Source organism: Macaca fascicularis, chromosome 9 (genome assembly GCF_037993035.2).
Source record: "Macaca fascicularis isolate 582-1 chromosome 9, T2T-MFA8v1.1".
NCBI lineage: Eukaryota > Metazoa > Chordata > Mammalia > Primates > Cercopithecidae > Macaca > Macaca fascicularis.
In genome coordinates, this window is record NC_088383.1 from 22,500,088 (window position 1) to 22,519,943 (window position 19,856).

General features: G+C 37.7%; 1 protein-coding gene across 50 annotated transcripts in view; it reads left to right on the forward strand.

Annotated features, from left to right (window-relative positions):
• LOC101866062 (protein AF-10) overlaps positions 1-19,856 on the forward strand; it is a 228,512-nt gene that overhangs the window by 169,388 nt on the left and 39,268 nt on the right. For 34 of the 50 annotated variants that reach the window (XR_012417524.1, XR_006700806.2, XR_012417527.1 and 31 more), the window contains one exon: positions 2,311-2,358. The exons of 14 other annotated variants lie outside the window; for them this stretch is intronic. Coding sequence is in view for 28 of the 36 variants with exons in the window: in XM_074001160.1 (XP_073857261.1) it covers positions 2,311-2,358 (48 nt within the window). In the remaining 8 variants the exon portion in view is untranslated. Of the gene's footprint in view, positions 1-1,154; positions 2,359-2,769; positions 2,832-19,856 lie in introns of all 50 variants that reach the window. 2 more of the 50 variants (XR_012417532.1, XR_012417533.1) reach the window with 2 other exon arrangements.

The window sequence follows — 19,856 nt, forward strand, 5'->3', positions numbered from 1 at the left end:
CAAGGCACCACCACAAAACCAAACATGAAATACAAGGCACTTTCTTTTATGGGCATCTGTTTAATTCTCCATATAGTATTCTTTAAGATATTTAAATAACTATGTTTTACCCTTTCCAAACTGCCTTAAAAGTTTCCGGAATTTCCTTTACATAATATATCTTTGCATACCTTTAAATATATCTTTACATATATAATATACCTTTCGTAACTTTTCTGTTTCCTTTTTCCTCTGTTGGGACAATAATTTTAATATTATTTCTTCCATTTTTAAATTTCCTAAATTTCTCTGATCGTATGCAATTTATCCTAGTGGACCTAAATTGGTTTTTGAAATTGGTAAGGTGTTTTCCTAAAGTACTTTTCTTTGTATCAATATTATCCTTAATTCCTTACCTGAAAACACCCAATTTCAAAAGTTTATGAAGTTATTTCACATACCCAAAAGAATCACCTTAAGTCCTAAGATCCTCTCTGAGAAAGAACAAATCAAGACATATGCTTTAATCTCAATATCTATGACTGTTAATATATAATATTTCCTTGGGGCCGTGCATGGTGGCTCATGCCTGCAATCCCAGCACTTTGGGAGTTTGAGACCAGCCTGGTCAACATGACAAAACCTCTTGTCTGCTAAAAATACAAAAATTAGACAGGCGTGATGGCACATGCCTGTAATCCCTGCTACTTGGGAGGCTGAGGCGGGGAGAATCGCTTGAACCCAGGAGGCGGAGGTTGCAGTGAGGTGAGATCGCACCACTGCATTCCAGCCTAGGTGAGAGAACAAGACTCTGCCTAAAAAATAAATGAATGAATGAATAAAGAAAGTACTAAAGAGCTTACTTAGGTCAATTTTCATAGCAGTATATTGCTAATTGAGTTCCACGTCCCATTTATTGCGCTTTTAAATTCCCTTTAATTATGATGCTTCTGGTTTGAGACAGCTGTGCTCACTAAACAAATAGGGTTTGTTGGAGGAGGTAATGTTAACCAATTATTCGTATGTATGTGCTTTATGATGAGTATACATATAAATGCCAGTTGATTTTAGAGGTGAACATTCTTCCTCAAGCACAGGGTTCTACGTAGGCTTGTCAGACTAGTTTATAAGAAACTGAATCTTTGTCCTTCATATGTGTCCCTTTTTTATTTCAGGGAAGCATTAAGTGGATAGGATTCCATGGAAGTGGGATGAGTAATACTCATATAATTGTTCCAAAGCCAATATCATTTGAGATTCACTATGTGTAATGAGATATTACTGATGGGGGATGAGTTGTCGCTGTGAGCAGTATGGAGATTGAGAATCTACTCATTCTAAATCTGATTTCCTTTTAATCACAACAGACATTGTTTCTTTATATGAGTTAGTGTGTTCTTTATGCTTATACAGTAAATTGTCACATCCTAGGATACATCAAGTGCTACTAAGTTTGTTTCAATACACGCAAACTGAATCACTTGGTAGGGGATAATTAGGTTAAAAAAGGGGAAGGGAACTAGGCCTTGGGCATAGTAAAGAGCTGCAAAGCACATTGATTGTACGGAGTTGAAATGAAATTCTAAAGAAAGGCACCTGATGGGTAGTAAACCTAGACCTTGGAATTGCTGTCTTGAATCAGAAAAATGGTAAGGAGCTATGATGAGTTTGTGGGAGATAGAACACATGATGAAATGATATGAAGTCTTATTGGCAGGGCTGTGATTATGCCTGTGTAGGAAAGAGTTTGACTAATATAATACAGCCTTGATAATAAGATAGTATAAGACTTACACTATAGATAAGACTTTCCATTTCAAAGTATCCAGGCTACTTTGTTGCTCTTGGTTCCTTGAAGATAGGCTTCAAAGACTCTGAAGGGGTAAACACATTGGGCTGGTGAGTCCCCCACTGGGGAGAAAAAATAGTTTTCACATTTGGCTGGTGAGTCCACCACTGGGGAGAAAAAGTAGTTTCCAGTATCCAAGTTAACTTTTATAATGCAAAATGAATCTACACTGTTTCATTGAAACTACAAGAGGGGTGGAACCTGAAAAGTTCCAATTGAGTGAGGGAAGCAGTGCAAATGGGAATGAGTTGTATAATAATTACTTTTATGTTAAATGGTAATGCCATTAGTACTCGCTTTATTTGGAGCACTGCTATTTTTTAAATTTACATAGGTTTCATGGGATTTTAACCCCAATGATCCACCCCCACGCTGCACCCCTGCCCCCATCATAGTATCTTCAGTTTTTCAACTTGTCTATCATGATTGTTTTTAGGAAGTGGTGATTAAAAAGCTGAAATTAAAGTGTGTCTTTTCTTTAGACAGAGATGACAGTTCTACACTAACAAAGCAAGAACTTAAATTCATAGGTATGTACCAAACTCCAGCATGGTTCTAAACATAATAGTGTTAAATTAATCCTATTGTAGCTTGGAAACCTTCCCATACAAAGCAATATTAGCAGTATGTACTCATTAAAAAAATGATGCCTGAAAGGAATTATCTTTAACCTTGGATGGTAGGTGGGATGAACTATAAGTTCTTATCGTTGTACTTATTTGGATTTGTCATGTTGCTTAAGTCATGGTAGATAGATCTTGAATTTCTAAAACTTTACTTGTAAGGACCTAGGCTCCTAGGTCTGATTTTGTAAGGACCACTTTCTACACCCATTTCCCTTCTCTCACTGAGATCAGGAAGAATATGAGACCATATTTCATGTTTTATAATCATGATAATTCTCTGATTCTTTAACATATATCTCAAATACTCTGGATCAGTTCAGAGAGAACATGTGTATTCTGATCTACAGAATGAAATCTACTACTCTTAACCACTTGAGGTATGCATCCGCTCATTTCCCTCCCCTAAAATCCTCATTTTTAACATGTTGATAAAGCTAATTTTATAGGCTGTATCTTCAATATGGCACTTTCCTTCTTGAGACTGTCTTAGTTTTTTATCATTTGACAAGAATATATTATGTTCTTTCTTTATGTCTATATGTAAGGTCCTGGTTAGTTGCTTTGGGGAAATAAGTATACTGCAAAAGATAAATATGTGGCATATGAGTCCTCCCCTTGAGAACATACACTCTAAAAGGAAAAGAAATATATATATATATCTTTTATATATATACACACACATATATATATAATGTAAAAAAATACATATATATACACATATGCAGTAATTTCAAGGGATGTACTTATAAGAAATATAAAAGGATGTACTTATAAGAAATCTAAAATAAATATATAAGTAATAATTTCAAGGGATGTACTTATAACTTCTTTAATGGTCAGGAGGAGTTCAAGGCCAGGGAAAATTGCTTTCAGCTGAGGGAATGAGCTATCCAGGTAATGTAACATTTGACCTGATGCTTAAAGAATATGTAAATTTTTGTTATTTGGAGATATAGGGATCAGAGCTAGATTCTTAGTCTGAGCTATATACAGTTAGCATGAGCAATGGCATAGAATGAGAATACACAGGCTGTGTAAACTAATATATGTCGTATGTGTGTTTTTCATATATATACACATTTTTTTTTTCTTGGCATGTTTTACCTCCAAGACACTGATATTTGACATGAAAAATAACAACATTAGCTATTAGTCCAAGGAATTGAAAGCAGTTGGTGTTGAGTTGGAAAAAAGATAATCAAACCTGTACTTTAGGAAGCTTCAACTGGTGGGTAGCATGTAAAAAGATGGAAAAGAGCTAACGCTGAAACAGAGTAACCCAATAGTTTTTTGTTATAATCTAACCAAATTTATTGATGGCCTGAATGAGGATCCTGGAAGTCAAACTGATGAGATGTGTATTACCCAAGAAGAACTGGTGATGACAGAAGCTGGAAAGGATGGGTATTCATTTACTAACACAGTATTTAGGTAGAGATGTTTAGCACAGAGCTTGGGCACCAAAGAGAATTGAAAGCCACTTAGGGGGTAGTAACTGAAACTCTGAGACTGGTATAGGCTGAGAAATGTGGATAGAGAAGACAGAGAAAGAGGTTGAATCAGGTGTATTGTAAGATAGGGAAATCTTAATAGTAGGAAGGAGATTAAGATTCAAGGAGTGATATTTCATAGAATCTGGAACAGATGGGAAGAGATCAAGTGAACATGTAGAAAAATTAAGTTTGAAGGAAGACAGGGAATCACTGTGGAAACATTCGCTGTCAGAAAACCCCTGACCAAACCGAATTAGTTTTCTAAAACCTTCTTAATTTGAATTAATGAATTTTTAAATTATTATAAATTTTAAAAATAGATTCCCCCCAAAATAACTGATTCTTTCAGGTATGTGTAGTAACTTGAATGTGTTTACAAAAGCGTTTTCTCTTTAGTGTACTTCAGAATAGGGCTTTAATGATTAAATAAGAGTATTAAATACTTAAATATGCAAAGGTTATGCATCTCAGCTATTTTATTTTAAATTCTCAATATCGCCTGAGAAGTGATCTCTCTCCTCTCCTCTTGTATTTTTTTGTCTGAAATACCTCTATCCTGGAGTTACTGTTTGTGCCTGCCTATGTGTCATTTTCTCTGCCTGTTCCTTACTATTACATAAATCACCAAGTGCTGCCTTCTGAACATTTTTTCTAATTTACTAATTTGAGGCTTTCTAGACATGACTTTTATATTTAATTTTTCTTCATTGTTTTCAAAACTCATCTTTTCTTCAATGTTGGTTCAGGTGCTTATCATTTCTTGCACAGGTTATTCTACTATCCTCTTTTTACTTTTGTCAGTATACCTAGAGTTCATCAAATGGGCTTACTCAAGCCAGAATCTCAGAAATGAAGGTAAGGAAGAATGTCATTTAATCATCTATGATTTAAAAAAAAAATAACATAACTGCCAAGAATGCCAAATGTTGCTTGTCTTCTTCTTCCTTATGGTAATCTTCTTGGGAAAACAAATTATAATTGGAAAGTGCTTGCTTAGTGAATTGGACATCAGAATAAAGGCAGTTTGATCATGTTTAAATATTATAATCTTGATAATATTTTTTTCACTCTTATAATGTATTTGACTGCTTTGCAGCTTCCTTTCACATTTAACTCTGGTCCTGCATTTGTAGAAACTATGTCCCAATCACCTTCATTAAACCTGGAGTTGTAGACCATGTCCTCAGTGGGCTGTTTCTATAGATGGCTGATATACTTGTTTCACACTCAGAGGGTCATTTTATTTCAGGATCTCTTGCTATATATATGGATATATATCTCTGGATATATGTATGTGTCCATTCCTACCAGAATAGCATATTTATATAATAACAGCTAGGTATTTGGAATTTTTCTTCTCATACTTTTTTCCATCATGCATGCATTAGTAGCAACTAATATTTTATTTCAAAGGTGTATTGAAAGCTTATAGCTTTGGCTTAGGAAACCAAAAAACTTTATTTCATGTTGCCAATAATATAAAATCTGATTTTCCACCCAGATTAGGTCTTTTATAGAACTATAGAGAGAAAACAAATCAGCATAATAAACATAAGACATGAGGGAAGATAGTAGTAATTTGAAACAAAATTTTAAAAAAGAAATTTTATATATTCAGCTATATTTTATAATAGTCAAAGCAAAGAACACAGTAAAGGGGTAATAATGCAATGGTTACAGCCAAGAAACAGAATAATAAATGGGTAAATCAGATGAAGAAAATTTCCTAGAAAGAAGGAAAGTACCAAGACTGTGGTGCCAAGGACTTAATAGACTGGGCACTGTGGCTCATGCCTATAATCCCAGCACTTTGGGAGGCTGAGGCAGGCAGATCACTTGAGGTCAGGAGTTAAAAGATCGTCCTGGTCATCATGGTGAAACCTCATATCTACAAAAAGAAAAAAAAGAGCCAGGTGGGATGGTGCACGTCTGTAATCCCAGGTACTTGGGAGACTGAGGCATGAGAATTGCTTGAACTTGGGAGGCGGAGGCTGTAGTGACCTGAGATCATGCTACTGCACTCTAGACTGGGTGACAGATGAGACCCTGTCTTAGAAAAATAAAAAATAAAAGGACTTTAATAGAAGTGACTTCCGTTCTAAGGAAATGTACAAAATATGACAAGACTAGACATATAGAGATATTTATCATAGCAAAAAGTTGCAAGTACTGGGGATTGACAAAATTATCACAGTGGTTATATTATTATTATTATTATTATTATTATTTTTAATCAGTGTCTTGCTTTGATGCCCAGACTGGTTTCAATCCCTGGCCTCACGTGAATTCCCCACCTCAGCCTCCCAAGTTGCTGGGATTACAGGCATGAACCACCGTGCCTGACCTATTCTGCCACATCTTTCTATTATTTTTGAGACAGAGTCTTGCTTAGTCCAGGCTGGAGTGCATTGGTGCCATCATAACTCACTGCAGTCTCAATTTCTTGGGCTCAAACAATCCTCCTGCCTCAGCCTCTTGAGTAGCTGGGAATACAGGCACACACCACTACACTCAGCAATTTTTTTTTTTTTTTTTCCTTTTTAGTAGAGATGAGATTTTACTAAGTTGCCCAGGCTGGTCTCCAACTGCTAAGCTCAAGTGATCCTCCTGCCTCGGCCTCCCAAAGTGCTGGGATTACAGGCATGAGCTGCCACACCTGGCCATAGTGGTTGTATTAAAATCAATGGTTCAAGAGTATTGTGTTTTCTTGTCTCTGTTTTCTAAAACTGAATATGGCCGTTCTTTTTTGTTTTTATTTAAAACAAAAATATTCATGAAGAATGGCAAATGATGTTGATAACCACCATATCTGATAAGATTATGTTCTTCGGCCAGGCGCGGTGGCTCAAGCCTGTAATCCCAGCACTTTGGGAGGCCGAGATGGGTGGATCACGAGGTCAGGAGATCGAGACCATCCTGGCTAACACGGTGAAAACCCGTCGCTACTAAAAAATACAAAAAATTAGCCAGGTGAGGTGGCAGGCGCCTGTAGTCCCAGCTACTCGGGAGGCTGAGGCAGGAGAATGGCATAAACCCGGGAGGTGGAGCTTGCAGTGAGCTGAGATCCGGCCACTGCACTGCAGCCTGGGTGACAGAGCGAGACTCCGTCTCAAAAAAAAAAAAAGAGATTATGTTCTTCATTTTACTTGATACTTTTTCCCCCACTAAATCTTTCTTTTAATCTTTTTAAAGAAACAAAAAAAAAAATCACTGTGTAGTATATATGTTTCATGATGCTTCTTGCTTAGGCTTATGATTGTACTCATTTAGGTGTGTCTCATCTCTTAGTTGAAGTACTCTCCTTCATTAACCTGGTGACTCATAGTTTTATACTTTATTCGAGCTTACTGTTTATAGAGAAAAAAATCACACTATATAAAAATTCCTGTCATTCATTGATTCATAACAGTCGCAGCTGACATTTAAATTGCTTTGCAATGTCAATATACTTCTCTAGGAAACTTAGGGTTTTTTTTTTTTTTTTGAGACAGAGTCTCGCTCTGTCGTCCAGGCTGGAGTGCAGTGGCATGATCTCGGCTCACTGCAGCCTCTGCCTCCCAGGTCCACGCCATTTTCCTGCCTCCCGAGTAGCTGGGACTACAGGCGCCCGCCACCGTGCCTGGCTAATTTTTTGTATTTTTAGTAGAGACGGGGTTTCACTGTGTTAGCCAGGATGGTCTCGATCTCCTGACCTTGTGATCTGCCCACCTCGGCCTCCCAAAGTGCTGGGATTACAGGCATGAGCCACCGTGCCCGGCCTGGAAACTTACTTTTTGCTATGACTGTTTAATATATATATTTTTAACTCCTCATACTCTTCCTTCACTTTCCCTGTACTCAAGATATTAGATGTCTTTCCCGGGGGGAAAAAAAACCTTGTCATTTTAGTTTCCTCACCCTCTTTTTTTCACCATCTCTTATGTTTTCATTAATCGTGCTCTTAGTATCTTTCCTCTTGAAAACAGTCCCCCCCCCCAAAAAAAAAAAACAATTTACTTTAACTTATTCCTGTTTGTGCACCTACCTCTGAAACTGTTCTACCAGCACACACTCGTTTAAGATCATTTGTTTTATTTTTGTGATATGTCTCTGTATGACTTAAGTCTTCCTTGGACTTACTGTGCTTCCTGATTGAGAGAATTCATGTGTTTCACTGATACCCTACGCAGTCTTAGCCATTATATTTCAAAATACAGCATCTTACCATTTTCTCCGTTCTTTCTTCCAGAAGTTTGAATTCTTTGAAGTCTCTTTTAAAATGAACCGAGTTTGGTTTTCTGTTTCTTTCTTTTTTAAAAAAGAACTATGTAGTTTTTTTCCCACATCTGAAAATATTTTTATTTTGAAGCAATCTCAAACTCATGGAAAAATTGCAAGTGTAGTAGAGAGAACTTTATTTTTCTGAGCCATTTGAGAGTAAGTTGTGCACAGTATCCCATCAGCACTGAATGCTTATGTATTTCTTACAAACAAGGACATTCTCCTACAATATCACAGTATAACTATTAAGAACAGAAAATTAACACTGCTATATTACTACCATCTGGTTTTCAAATGCCATTCAAGTTTTGACAGTTGTCAGTGTTTTTGGAGATCACAGGGTAGTTGTTTTGGATTTCATTTTTTATTACTAAATTCAGATTATGTTTTGGGGGGCATTAATTTTATAGAAATGATCTTTGCAGTGCATATCATCAATGACACATAATCAGGCTTTCCCAATGTAAAGGTTTTCTTTCCCCCTTTACAATTAGTAATTATTTTGTGGAATAAATTGTGACACTATATGTAATATTCTATTCCTCATCAGATTTTCAGTTTATATCAGTATGTGTTTAAGGATTCTTACGGGCTATAATTTATTATTCATGATTTATTGTGGTGCTCAAAATTGTTCAGGTTAGCCAATGGGAGCCCCTTTGAGCTGGCTCTCTGTTCTTTTGACATATCCCTGCTATTCTTTGACTGCTTCCTTACTTTCTGGCACTGTAAGTACATTAGTTTTCCATTGCTGACATAACAAATTATCAGAAAGTTAGCAGCTTAAAACCACACACATTTGTTAGCTTTCATTTATCATATTTTACCAGTAGAAGTTTGGGTTGGCTGGGTTCTCTGCTTAGTGTCTTGCAAGGCTGAAATCCAGGTGCTGGCCAGCTGGGCCTTTATCGAGGCTTCGGAAGAAACCCTTAGCTCTTAGAGGCTTTTATAAAGACCTTGCACATGTCCCTACGTCTTCAAGCCAGCAGTTGAGTTGAATCCTTCTCACACTTAGAATCTGTCTGACTTCCACTTCTGCCACATCTCTCACTTTCTCTTCTGCCACATCTTTCACTGACTTTCTACCTTCTCTCTCTCTCTCTCTCTCTTTTTTTTTTTTGAGACAGAGTCTTCCTCTGTCGCCCAAGGCTGGAGTGCAGTGGCTTGATCTTGGCTCACTGCAACCTCTGCCTTGTGGGTTCAAGCGATTCTCGTGCTTCAGCCTCCCAAGTAGCTGGGATTACAGGCGTGCGCCATCACAGGTGTTTCGCCCTGTTGGCCAACCTGGTCTCGAACTCTTGACCTCAAGTAAGCCACTGCACCCAGCTCCTCTTCTGCTTTCAAAGGCTCATGTGATTACATTGGATGCTTCTAGATAGCCCAGGATAATTTGTTTCAAAGTCAGCTAACCAATATTCTTAATTCAGTCTACATAGCAGTACCTAGATTAGCATTTCATTGAGTAACTAGGGGACAGGAAACACCAACCTGTCTTTAGAATTCTGCCTACCACTGCAAGATATTCTTTGTTCCTCTTTTTTATATAGAGTATTCTTTTCTCACATTTAAAAAATGCATCCTTTTAGGTTCTTAATTATTTAAAATATTTATCTTATAATCTTTATTTGCCATTTCTATTTTCGAAGTTTCTTAGAGGGCAGTCTAAGTGTTCGTATCTGCTAATTTGTCTTCATGGAGATTGGTTGCTTCCATGTTTCCTTATTTTGGATTGTGAACTTACGTTTTATCCCAGGTTGAGGATATATTCCTTCAGTCAGGTTTGTGTTTGCTTCACCACCCTACCCCTTCTTATATTAATTTAATGTTGGGATTTATCAAACCAAAGTCTACTTGAACACAGACTATGTGGCTATAAATTCATATGGCAGACTTTTTACCACTTATCCAGAGCATAGACCAAATTGGACAAGTGTTATTATTTTCTCCCTATGATGTGGTTTTTGGGTGATTTTTGTGTGTGGGGTTTTTTTTTTTTTTTTTTTTTTTTTTAGAGTGGTCTACCCTTCCACTGAAAGTGTAGCTTTTTTTGACAGTCTCAGCCATATAAACAGGATCTCAGTTTCATCCTTCCATCCATCCATTAGAGGCCCGAGGTCTCATCTCTTTTCCTTTTGGGCATTAAAACCAAAGTTCGTACATTATTGAGACAGGCTGACTCTGCTATGGCAGGCTGTTTGACCTTTAAGTTTTATTGTTTATTTTTTGAGTATTTATTTTTTTGAGTATTTATTTATTTATTTTTTGAATTTTAAGTCTTCAAGTTTCCTTTTTTATTCTTGACCCCTAGATATTTCCTTTTCTAGTGGACTCGGGTATTCCTTTTTAGGTAATATTTTTTTCCCTATGACACAGCCCTCAGGAGATCCTGAGAACATGTACCCTCATTTTTAGGTAATTTTAATTAGGAAGGGTGTTAGGTTGTCTGGTCTGCGTTATTGCTAGAAACAGAAATTCTCCTATTGATTGATTTTTTTTTTTTTTTTTTTTTTTTTGAGACGGAGTCTCGCTGTGTCTCCCAGGCTGGAGTGCAGTGGCGCGATCTCGGCTCACTGCAAGCTCCGCCCCCTGGGTTCACGCCATTCTCCCGACTCAGCCTCCCAAGTAGCTGGGACTACAGGCGCCCGCTACCACGCCCGGCTAATTTTTTTGTATTTTTAGTAGAGACGGGGTTTCACCGTGTTAGCCAGGATAGTCTCGATCTCCTGACCTCGTGATCCACCCGCCTCGGCCTCCCAAAGTGCTGGGATTACAGGCTTGAGCCACCGCGCCCGGCCGATTGATTTTTTTCAATCACTTTTTAGTGACCTCTACAACTACCACTCCAATCAGGTCAGGAATGGCTCTCACATTGCCAAGTCAGTGGGTATTTTTAGTCTTCATCTTAGATGACCTTTATGCAGATTTGTCTTTGCCTAAGAACTTCTTTTAGAAACACCTTCTATTTTAATGTTATTTTAAATTTTTTTGCTTTTGTAACATTATGCTTAGCATGAGTGTCCATCTCTTCCACAATTTCTTTTTGGTTTTCTGGTGGCTTCCCTGTATCCAAATTTAGTATCAAAATTCCCTGAGCTGCTGCTTTTCTCATTCCATAATTCTGGCCAGAATTTGGTACTTAAAATATTTTGTCTACAATATTACAATAGCTACTTAAGTCATCTCCCTGACTCCACTCTGTTGTCTTTCAGGGCGTCATCCACACTATAGCCAAAGTGATCTTATAAAACCGTAATTCTAATCATGCCACTCTCCTGGTTTTCCAGAATGGCTTTCTGGCTTTCTGTTAGGTTTTAATTTAAAAGTCCTTTATAGCCTGCGAGACTCTACACGAGTTGACTTCCTGGTTTCATCTTTGAGGATCTTATTTCTTTACTTATTATACCATTAATTAGAGTCAATTGTTACATAATCCACAGAAGGGAATTCTGTCCAATTTAAGGAAAAAAAAAGAGAGAATTTATTAGGTGTGTATAGTTAATTTAGAGAATTAAAAGACAGAAATAGGTCGGGCATGGTGGCTCATGCCTGTAATCCCAGGACTTTGAGAGGCTGAGGCGGGCAGATCACCTAAGGTCAGGAGTTTGAGACCAGCCTAGCCAACATGGCGAAACCTACCTCTACTAAAAATACAAAAATTAGCCAGGCATGGTGGAAGGCGCCTGTAATCCCAGCTACTCGGGAGGCTGAGGCAGGAGAATCGCTTGAACCTGGGAGGCGGAGGTTGGAGTGAGCCGAGATTGTGCCATTTTACTCTAGCCTGGGCAACAAGAGCAAGACTCCATCTGAAAACAAACAAAAACAAAACAAAAGTTTGTTGATGATTTTTTCCTACTTTTGCATGCATTTCAAATTTTAAAAATGATTGTGTTCAATTTTATAGATCATGTCAAAAGAAGCAATACATAATGAATAAAAATGTCCATCTTTAAATAAAGCAAAAATAGAGCAGCCCATGAAATAGTTAACGCTTGCCTAGAGAGATTTAGGAACACCAGTATTCCATTGAGATTGCTGAGAGTCTCAGGAAAGAAAGGTCTAACTTAAATTGTATTTTACCATTTCTAAGTAATGAATGGATTAACTCTATGGTGATATACTCTACAGTCTAGAAAGGGAAAACCAAAGATAAAGACTGTTGTATTTATTCATTAGTTGCCAAAGGAAAAGGGAAGAGTAATTAACAGCAGAAGTGTTTAGTTATTGTATATGTTATTGTTTATTTTAAAGATACTTGCTTATTTACATTTTCTTTTATCGCTGTGTAATAATTTACCTATTTATGGGGGACATTTGAGTGTTTGTTACACGCATAGAATGTATACTGACCAAGTCAGGGTCTGTGGGGTATCCATCACCTTGAATGTTTATCATTTCTGTGTGTTGGCAACATTTCAAATCTTCTCTTCTAGCTTCATTGAAATATTCAATGTATTGTTGCTAACAATAGTCACGCTAGCCTTCTGTCGAACATTAAAACTTATTTATTCTATCTAACTGTTTGTACCCATTCAACAACCTCTCTTCATTTCTCCCTCCTACCCTCACACTCTTCCCAGCCTCTGATATCTGTTATTCTATTCTTTGTCTCCATGTTTTTCAGGTCTTACATATGAATTGAGCGCATGTGGTATTTGTCTTTCTGTGCCTGGCTTATTTCACTTAACATAATGATCTCCAGTTCCATCCATATTGTTGGAAATGACATGATTTCATTCTTTCTTATGGCCAAATAGTATTCCATTGTGTATATATACCATACTTAATTTATCTATTTGTCCATTGTGAAATACACTGAGGTTGATTCCATATCTTTGCTTTTGTGAATAATGCTGTGATACACATGTGAGTGCAGGTAACCCTTTGGTACGCTCATTTCTTTTACTTTGGTTTTAATACCTGATACTGGGATTGCTAGATCATGTGGAAGTTGTATTTTTAGTTTTTTAGATAAATATACATACTATTTTATATAGTGGTTGTACTAATTTTACATTCCTACCCACAGTGTATAAGAAGAGTTTATTTTTCTCCACATCCTCAGCAACCTCTGTAATTTTTGTCTTTCTAATCATAGCCATTCTAACTGGAGTAATAGGATATCTCATTCATTGTGGTTTTGATTTGCATTCCCCTGATTAGTGATGTTGAGCATTTTTTCATGTATGTATTTTCCTTTTTTTTTTCCCCCAGAGATGGAGTCTTGCTTTTCTGCCAAGACTGGAGTGCAGTGGCACAATCTTGGCTCACTGCAACCTCCGCTTCCCAGGTTCAGCAATCCTCCTGCCTCAGCCCCCCTAGTAGCTGAGATTACAGACACGTGCCACCATGCCCAGCTAATTTTTGTATTTTCAGTAGATACAGGGTTTTGCCACGTTGGCCAGGCTGGTCTCGAACTCCTGACCTCAGGTGATCCACCCGCCTTGGCCTCCCAAAGTGCTGGGATTACAGGCGTGAGCCACCGTGCCCAGCATTTGTATGTCATCTTTTGAGAAATGTCTATTTATGTCCATTGCCCACTTGTTAATGGTATCTTTTATTTTTCTTTTTAAATTGTTAAGTTGTTTGAGTTCCTTGTGTATTCTGGATGTTAGTCTGTTGTCAGGTGAATACTTTGCAGATAATCCTATTCAACAGTTAGTCTTTTTTTTTTTTTTTTTTTTTTGAGACGGAGTCTTGCTCTGTCCCCAGGCTGGAGTGCAGTGGCCGCATCTCAGCTCACTGCAAGCTCCACCTCCCGGGTCTACGCCATTCTCCTGCCTCAGCCTCCCGAGTAGCTGGGACTACAGGCGCCCGCCACCTCACCCGGCTAGTTTTTTTTTTTTGTATTTTTTAGTAGAGACGGGGTTTCACCGTATTAGCCAGGCTGGTCTCGATCTCCTGACCTTGTGATCCGCCCGTCTCGGCCTCCCAAAGTGCTGGGATTACAGGCTTGAGCCACCGCGCCCGGCCTGATTATGTCTTTTGCTGTGCAGAAGGTTTTTAGTTTAATGTAGTCCCATTTTGTCTATTTGTGATTTTGATGTTTTAGCCATAAAATCTTTGCCTAGACCAATGTCCTGAAGTGTTTTCCCTGTGTTTTCTTCGAGTAGCTTTATACTTTCAGGTCTTATGTTTAAGTCTGTAATCTATCTTAGGTTGACTTTTCTGTATGGTGAGAAATGGGGTACAGTTCTATTCTTTTGCCTACAGATATCCAATTTTCCCAGCACCATTTTTGGAAGAGGATATCCTTTCCCTGGTGTATGTACTTGGTGCCTTTGTCAAAAATCAATTGGCTGTAAAAAAGTGGGTTTATTACTGGATTCTGTATTCTGTTTCATTGGTATCTGTTTTTATACCAATACCATGCTATTTTGGTTACTGTAGCTTTGTAATATATTTTGAAGTGAGGTAGCATGATGACTCCAGCTTTGTTCTTTTGCTCAGGATTACTTCAGCTATTCTGACTCTTTCTTGGCTCCATACAAATGTTAGAATTGTTTTTTCTATTTCTATGAAAAATGTTATTTTGATAAGGACTGCATTGCATCTGTAGATTGCTTTTGGCAGTGTGGTCATTATAATGATACTGATTCTTCCAATTCATGAGCATGGGATGTCTTTAAATTTGTTTGTATCCTTTTCAATTTCTTTCATCAGTGTTTTGTAATTTTCCTTGTAGATATCTTTCACCTACTTGGTTAATGTGTTTGTGGTTTTTTGTTGTTGTTGTTTTTAAAACGCTATTGTAAACAGGACTGCTGCCTTGATTTCTTTTTTGGCTATTTCATTATTGGTGTAGAGAAACAGTACTGGTTTTTGTATGTTAATTTTGTATCCTCCAAATTTACTAAATTTATCAGTTCTTATAGTCTTTTGGTGGAGTATTTAGGTTTTCTGCATATAAGATCATGTAATTTGCAAAGTAGCGAATTTTACTTCCATATGGAAGTCAACTTGAATGCCTGTTATTTCTGATGGCAGATTGCTCTGGTTAGAATTGTCAATATTATGTTGAATAAGAGTTGTGAAGGTGGGCATTCTTGTTTTGTTTTGGGTCTTAGAGGAAAAGCTTTTAGCTTTTCCCTGTTCAGTATAATGTTAGCTGTGAGTTTGTCATATATGTCCTTTATTATTTTGCAGAATGGTTGTTCTGTGCCTAGTTTCAGAGTTTTTAATATAAAGCGATGTTGAATTTTTTCAAATGCTTTTTCTGCATCTATGAGATGATCATATGGATTTTGTCCTTCATTCTATTGATGTGATGTCTATTACGTTAAACCATCTTTGCATTCCAAGTGTAAATCCCACTTGATCACAGTGTATTACCTTTTGATGTTTTGTTGAATTTGGTTTGCCAGCATTTTGTTGGGGATTTTTGCATTTATGTTTATTAGGGATATTGGCCTGTAGTTTCCTTTTTTGTTGTTGTATCCTTGTCTGGTCAGGGCCTTGTAGAATGAGTTAAGGAGAATTCCCTTCTCGAATTTTTGGAATACTTTGAGGAGGATTGGTATTAGTTCCTTTTTATACATTTGTTAGTATTCAGCATTGAATCTATCCAGTCCTAGGCTTTTTTTTGGTTGGGAGACATTTTATTACTGATTCAGTCTCATTACTCATTGTTGGTCTGTTCAGGCTTTCTGTTTCTTCCTGATTCAGTCTGGGTAGGTTGTATGTTTTTTGGAATTCACCCATTTTCTCTAGATTTTCTAATTTGTTAGCATTCATAATATTCTCTGCTGTCTTTTGTATTTCTGTGGTATCAGTTGTAATGCTCCTTTTTCAATTTTGATTTTGCTGATTTGGTTCTTATCTCTCTCTTTTTTTTTTTTTTTTTTTTGCCTGCTCTAGCTAGCAGTTTATCAATTTTGTTTACCTTTTTGAAGAACCAATTTTTCAATTCATTGATTTTTTTGGGGGGGGTAGAGGGGGGTCTCTATTTTTGTCTAATCTACATTATATCTTTTCTTCTGCTAATTTTGGGTTTGATTTGTTCTTGCTTTTCTAGTCCTTGAGGTGCATCATTAGATTGTTTATTTGCAGTCTTTCTACTTTTTTGATGTAGATGTTTACTGCTATAAACTTCTTAGTGCTGTTTTTGCTGTTTCCATTTTCATTTGTTTCAAGAAATTTTTAAATTTTCATTTTAATTTCTTCATTGGCGCAATGGTGGATTGTGTTATTTTAAAAAATATATGTATATTTAAGATCCATCTTGCTCTGTCACCCAGGCTGGAGTGCAGTAATGCGATCTCTTCTCACTGCAACCTCTGCCTCCTGGGTTCCAGCAATTCTCCTGCCTCAGCCTCCTGAGTAGCTGGGACTATAGGCATGTACCACCATGCCTGGCTAATTTTTTGTATTTTTAGTAGAGATGGGTTTCACCATGTTAGCCAGGCTGGTCTCAAACTCCTGAGCTCAGGAATTCCACCAACCTCAGCCTCCCAAAGTGCTGGGGTTGCAGGCGTGAGCCACTGCACCTGGTCATGTTATTTAACTTCATTTCTCTTCTCTTCTCTCTCCCCTCCCCTCCCCTCCCCTCTTGTTTCTTTCCTTTTTTTTTTTAAACAGAGTCTCACTCTGTTGCCAGGCTGTAGTGCGGTGGCATGATCTCGGCTCACGGCAGCCTCCACCTCCCGGGTTCAGGTGATTCTCCTGGCTCAGCCTCCCGAGTAGCTGGGACTACAGGTGCCCACCACCACGCCCAGCTAATTTTTGTATTTTTAGTAGAGACGGGGTTTCACCATGTTGGCCAGGATGGTCTTGGTCTCTTGACCTTGTGATCCGCCCACCTCAGCCCACCTCAGCCCCCCAAAATGCTGGGATTACAGGCGTGAGCCACTGTGCCTGGCCATGTTATTTAATTGTTATGTATTTGTGTAGTTCCCTAAGTTCCTCTTTGTGTTGATTTTTAATTTTATTCCATTGTAAATTGAGAAGATACTTGATACGATTTTGATTTGTTTTGTATCCTGACATATAGTCTGTCCTGGAGAATGTTCCATGTGCTGATGAGAGCAGTTGTTGGATAAAATGTTTTGTAAATGTCTGTTAGGTCCATTTGGTCTAAAGTCTAGTTGGAGTTCAGTGTTTGTTTTTTGATTTTCTGTGCCAGTGATCTATCTAATGTTGACAGTGGAATGTTGAAGTCTCTCACTATTTTTATCCCTCTCTTTAGGTTTAGTAGTACTTGCTTTCTGAATCTGAATTTTCCAGTTTGGTGCATGTATATTTAGAATTGTTATATCCTCTTGCTGGATTTATCCCTTTGTCATTATATAATGACCTAATCTTTTTTACAGTTTTTTTTTTTTTTTTCTTAAAATCTCTTTTATCTGATGTAAGTATAGCTACTCCTGCTTACTTCCTTTGGTTTCCCTTTGCATAAAATATCTTTTTTCATACCTTTACTTTCCATCCGTATGCATCCTTACAGGTGAAGTGTGTTTCTTGTGGACAGTAAATAGTTGGATCTTTTTTTAATTCATTCACCCAGTTGATATCTTGTAAGTGGAGAATTTAATCCATTACATTTAAGGTTATTATTGATATGTGAGGTTTTGTTTTTGTCCTATTTTAATTTTTTTTTGTGGTTTTGTATATTCTTTTCCTTTCTTTTTGTCATTGTGGTTTTGTGGTTTTCTGTAGGGGTGGTATGAGTCCTTTTCTTTCTTCTTTCTTTGTGTTTTTGCTTTGCTCCAGTGAATTTTGTACTTTTTTATGTTTTCATGGTGGCAAATGTCATCCTTTTGCTTCCAGGTTTAGAACTCCCTTGAGCATTTCGTGTAGGGTGGTCTAATGGTGATGAATTTCCTCAACTTTTGCTTGTCTGGAGGACTTTATTTCTCCATTTATGAAGGGTAATTTTGCTGGATATAATATCCTTGACTGAAAGATTTTTTTTTCTTTTTTTTTTTCCAGCACTTTTGAATATATCATCCCCTTCTCTGTTGACTGTAAGATTTCTGCTGAGACATCTGTTAGTCTGATGGGGGGTTCTTTTATGGGTGACTGGATGCCTTTCTCTTGTTTTTAGAATTCTTTGTCTTTGTCTTTAGACAACCTGAGTAGAATGTGCTGTAGAGAAGACCTAAATTTATGCATTGTTTTTAGGGATCTTAGAGCCTCCTATGTCTGGATGTCTGTATCTCTTGCCAGACCTGGGAAGTTGTTTTTTGTTTTTGTTTTTGTTTGTTTTTTTTTTTTTTTGAGACAAGAGTCTCTCTCTGTCGTCCAAGCTGGAGTGCAGTGGCATGATCTCCACTCACTGCAACCTTAGCCTCCCGGGTTCAAGCAATTCTCCTGCCTCAGCCTCCCAGGTAGCTGGGATTACAGGAACATGCCACCATACCAAACTAATTTTTGTATTTTTAGTAGAGACAGGGTTTCACCATGTTGATCAGGCTGATCTTGAACTTCTGACCTCGTGATCCACCTGCCTCGGCCTCCCAAAGTGCTGGGATTACAGGCGTGAGCCATCATGCCCGGCCCAGACCTGGAAAGTTTTAATCTAGTATTTTGATGAATTGGTTTTCCATATTATTGGAATATTTGGTCACTATATTTTGACTGGGTTATTTCAGAAGACTGGCTTCAAGTTATGAATTTTTTTCTTCTGCTTGATCTAGTCTATTGTTGAAACTTCTGAATACATTTTGGATTTCAGTTGATTTTTTTTTTTTGTTGGAGTGTTGCTCTGTTGCCCAGGCTAAAGTGACCTCAACTCACTGCAGCCTCTGCCTCCTAGGTTCAAGCGATTCTCCTGCTTCAGCCTCCTAAGTAGCTGTGATTACAGGCATGTACCACCACACCTGGCTGATTTTTGTATTTTTGTAGAGATGAGGTTTTGCCATGTTGGCCCGGCTGGTGTTGCAGTCCTGTACTCAAGTGATCTGCCTGCCTTGGCCTCTCAAAGTGCTGGGATTACAGGCGTGAGCCACCGTGCCCAGCCTCTGTTTTGTTCTTTTTAAATTCTCTCTCTCTCTCGATATCTCTCTCTCTCTATATATATATATCTTGTTGGTTAATTTAGTATTCATGTCCTGAATAACCATTCTTATTTCTTTGTATTTTCAGAATTATTTTGTATCTCACACAGCTTCTTTAGTATTAAAATTTTGAATTATTTTTCCAGTATTTTTAAAAACTGTTTTTAATGCTATCTATTGGTATGGAATTATTGTGTGTCCTTTGGAGGTGTCTCTCTCTCTTTTTTTTTTTTTTTTGGCTTTTTAATATTTCCTGTGTATGTTGATACCTGTGCATCTGATGTGATAATAGTTTCTCCCAATTTTTTAAAATTTGCTTTCATAGGGGAGAACGTTTTCTTGAAGATATATCTATGGTGTTGCTTGGGTAGGCACTGTAGTTTTGATTCTGAATCTGTGCAGTCATGTAATCTCTGGATGATTTATTTGGCTTAAACAGTATCAGCAGTGTCTGTGATTTTTCTCAGTGGTTTAGGGTGCAATTATTAGTGGAGGCAGTGGTGAAGTTTTGCTGGGGACTAGGATGCCAAGTAGACCAGCCTTTGCACCACATTGGTGGACCAAGCATGCCTGACCTTGGGCCCAGGGTGGCATATGCTGGTACTGGTGTTAGTGGATCCAGGTAGGCTGATTCTTGTGCCTCTAGGTGGAGACCCAT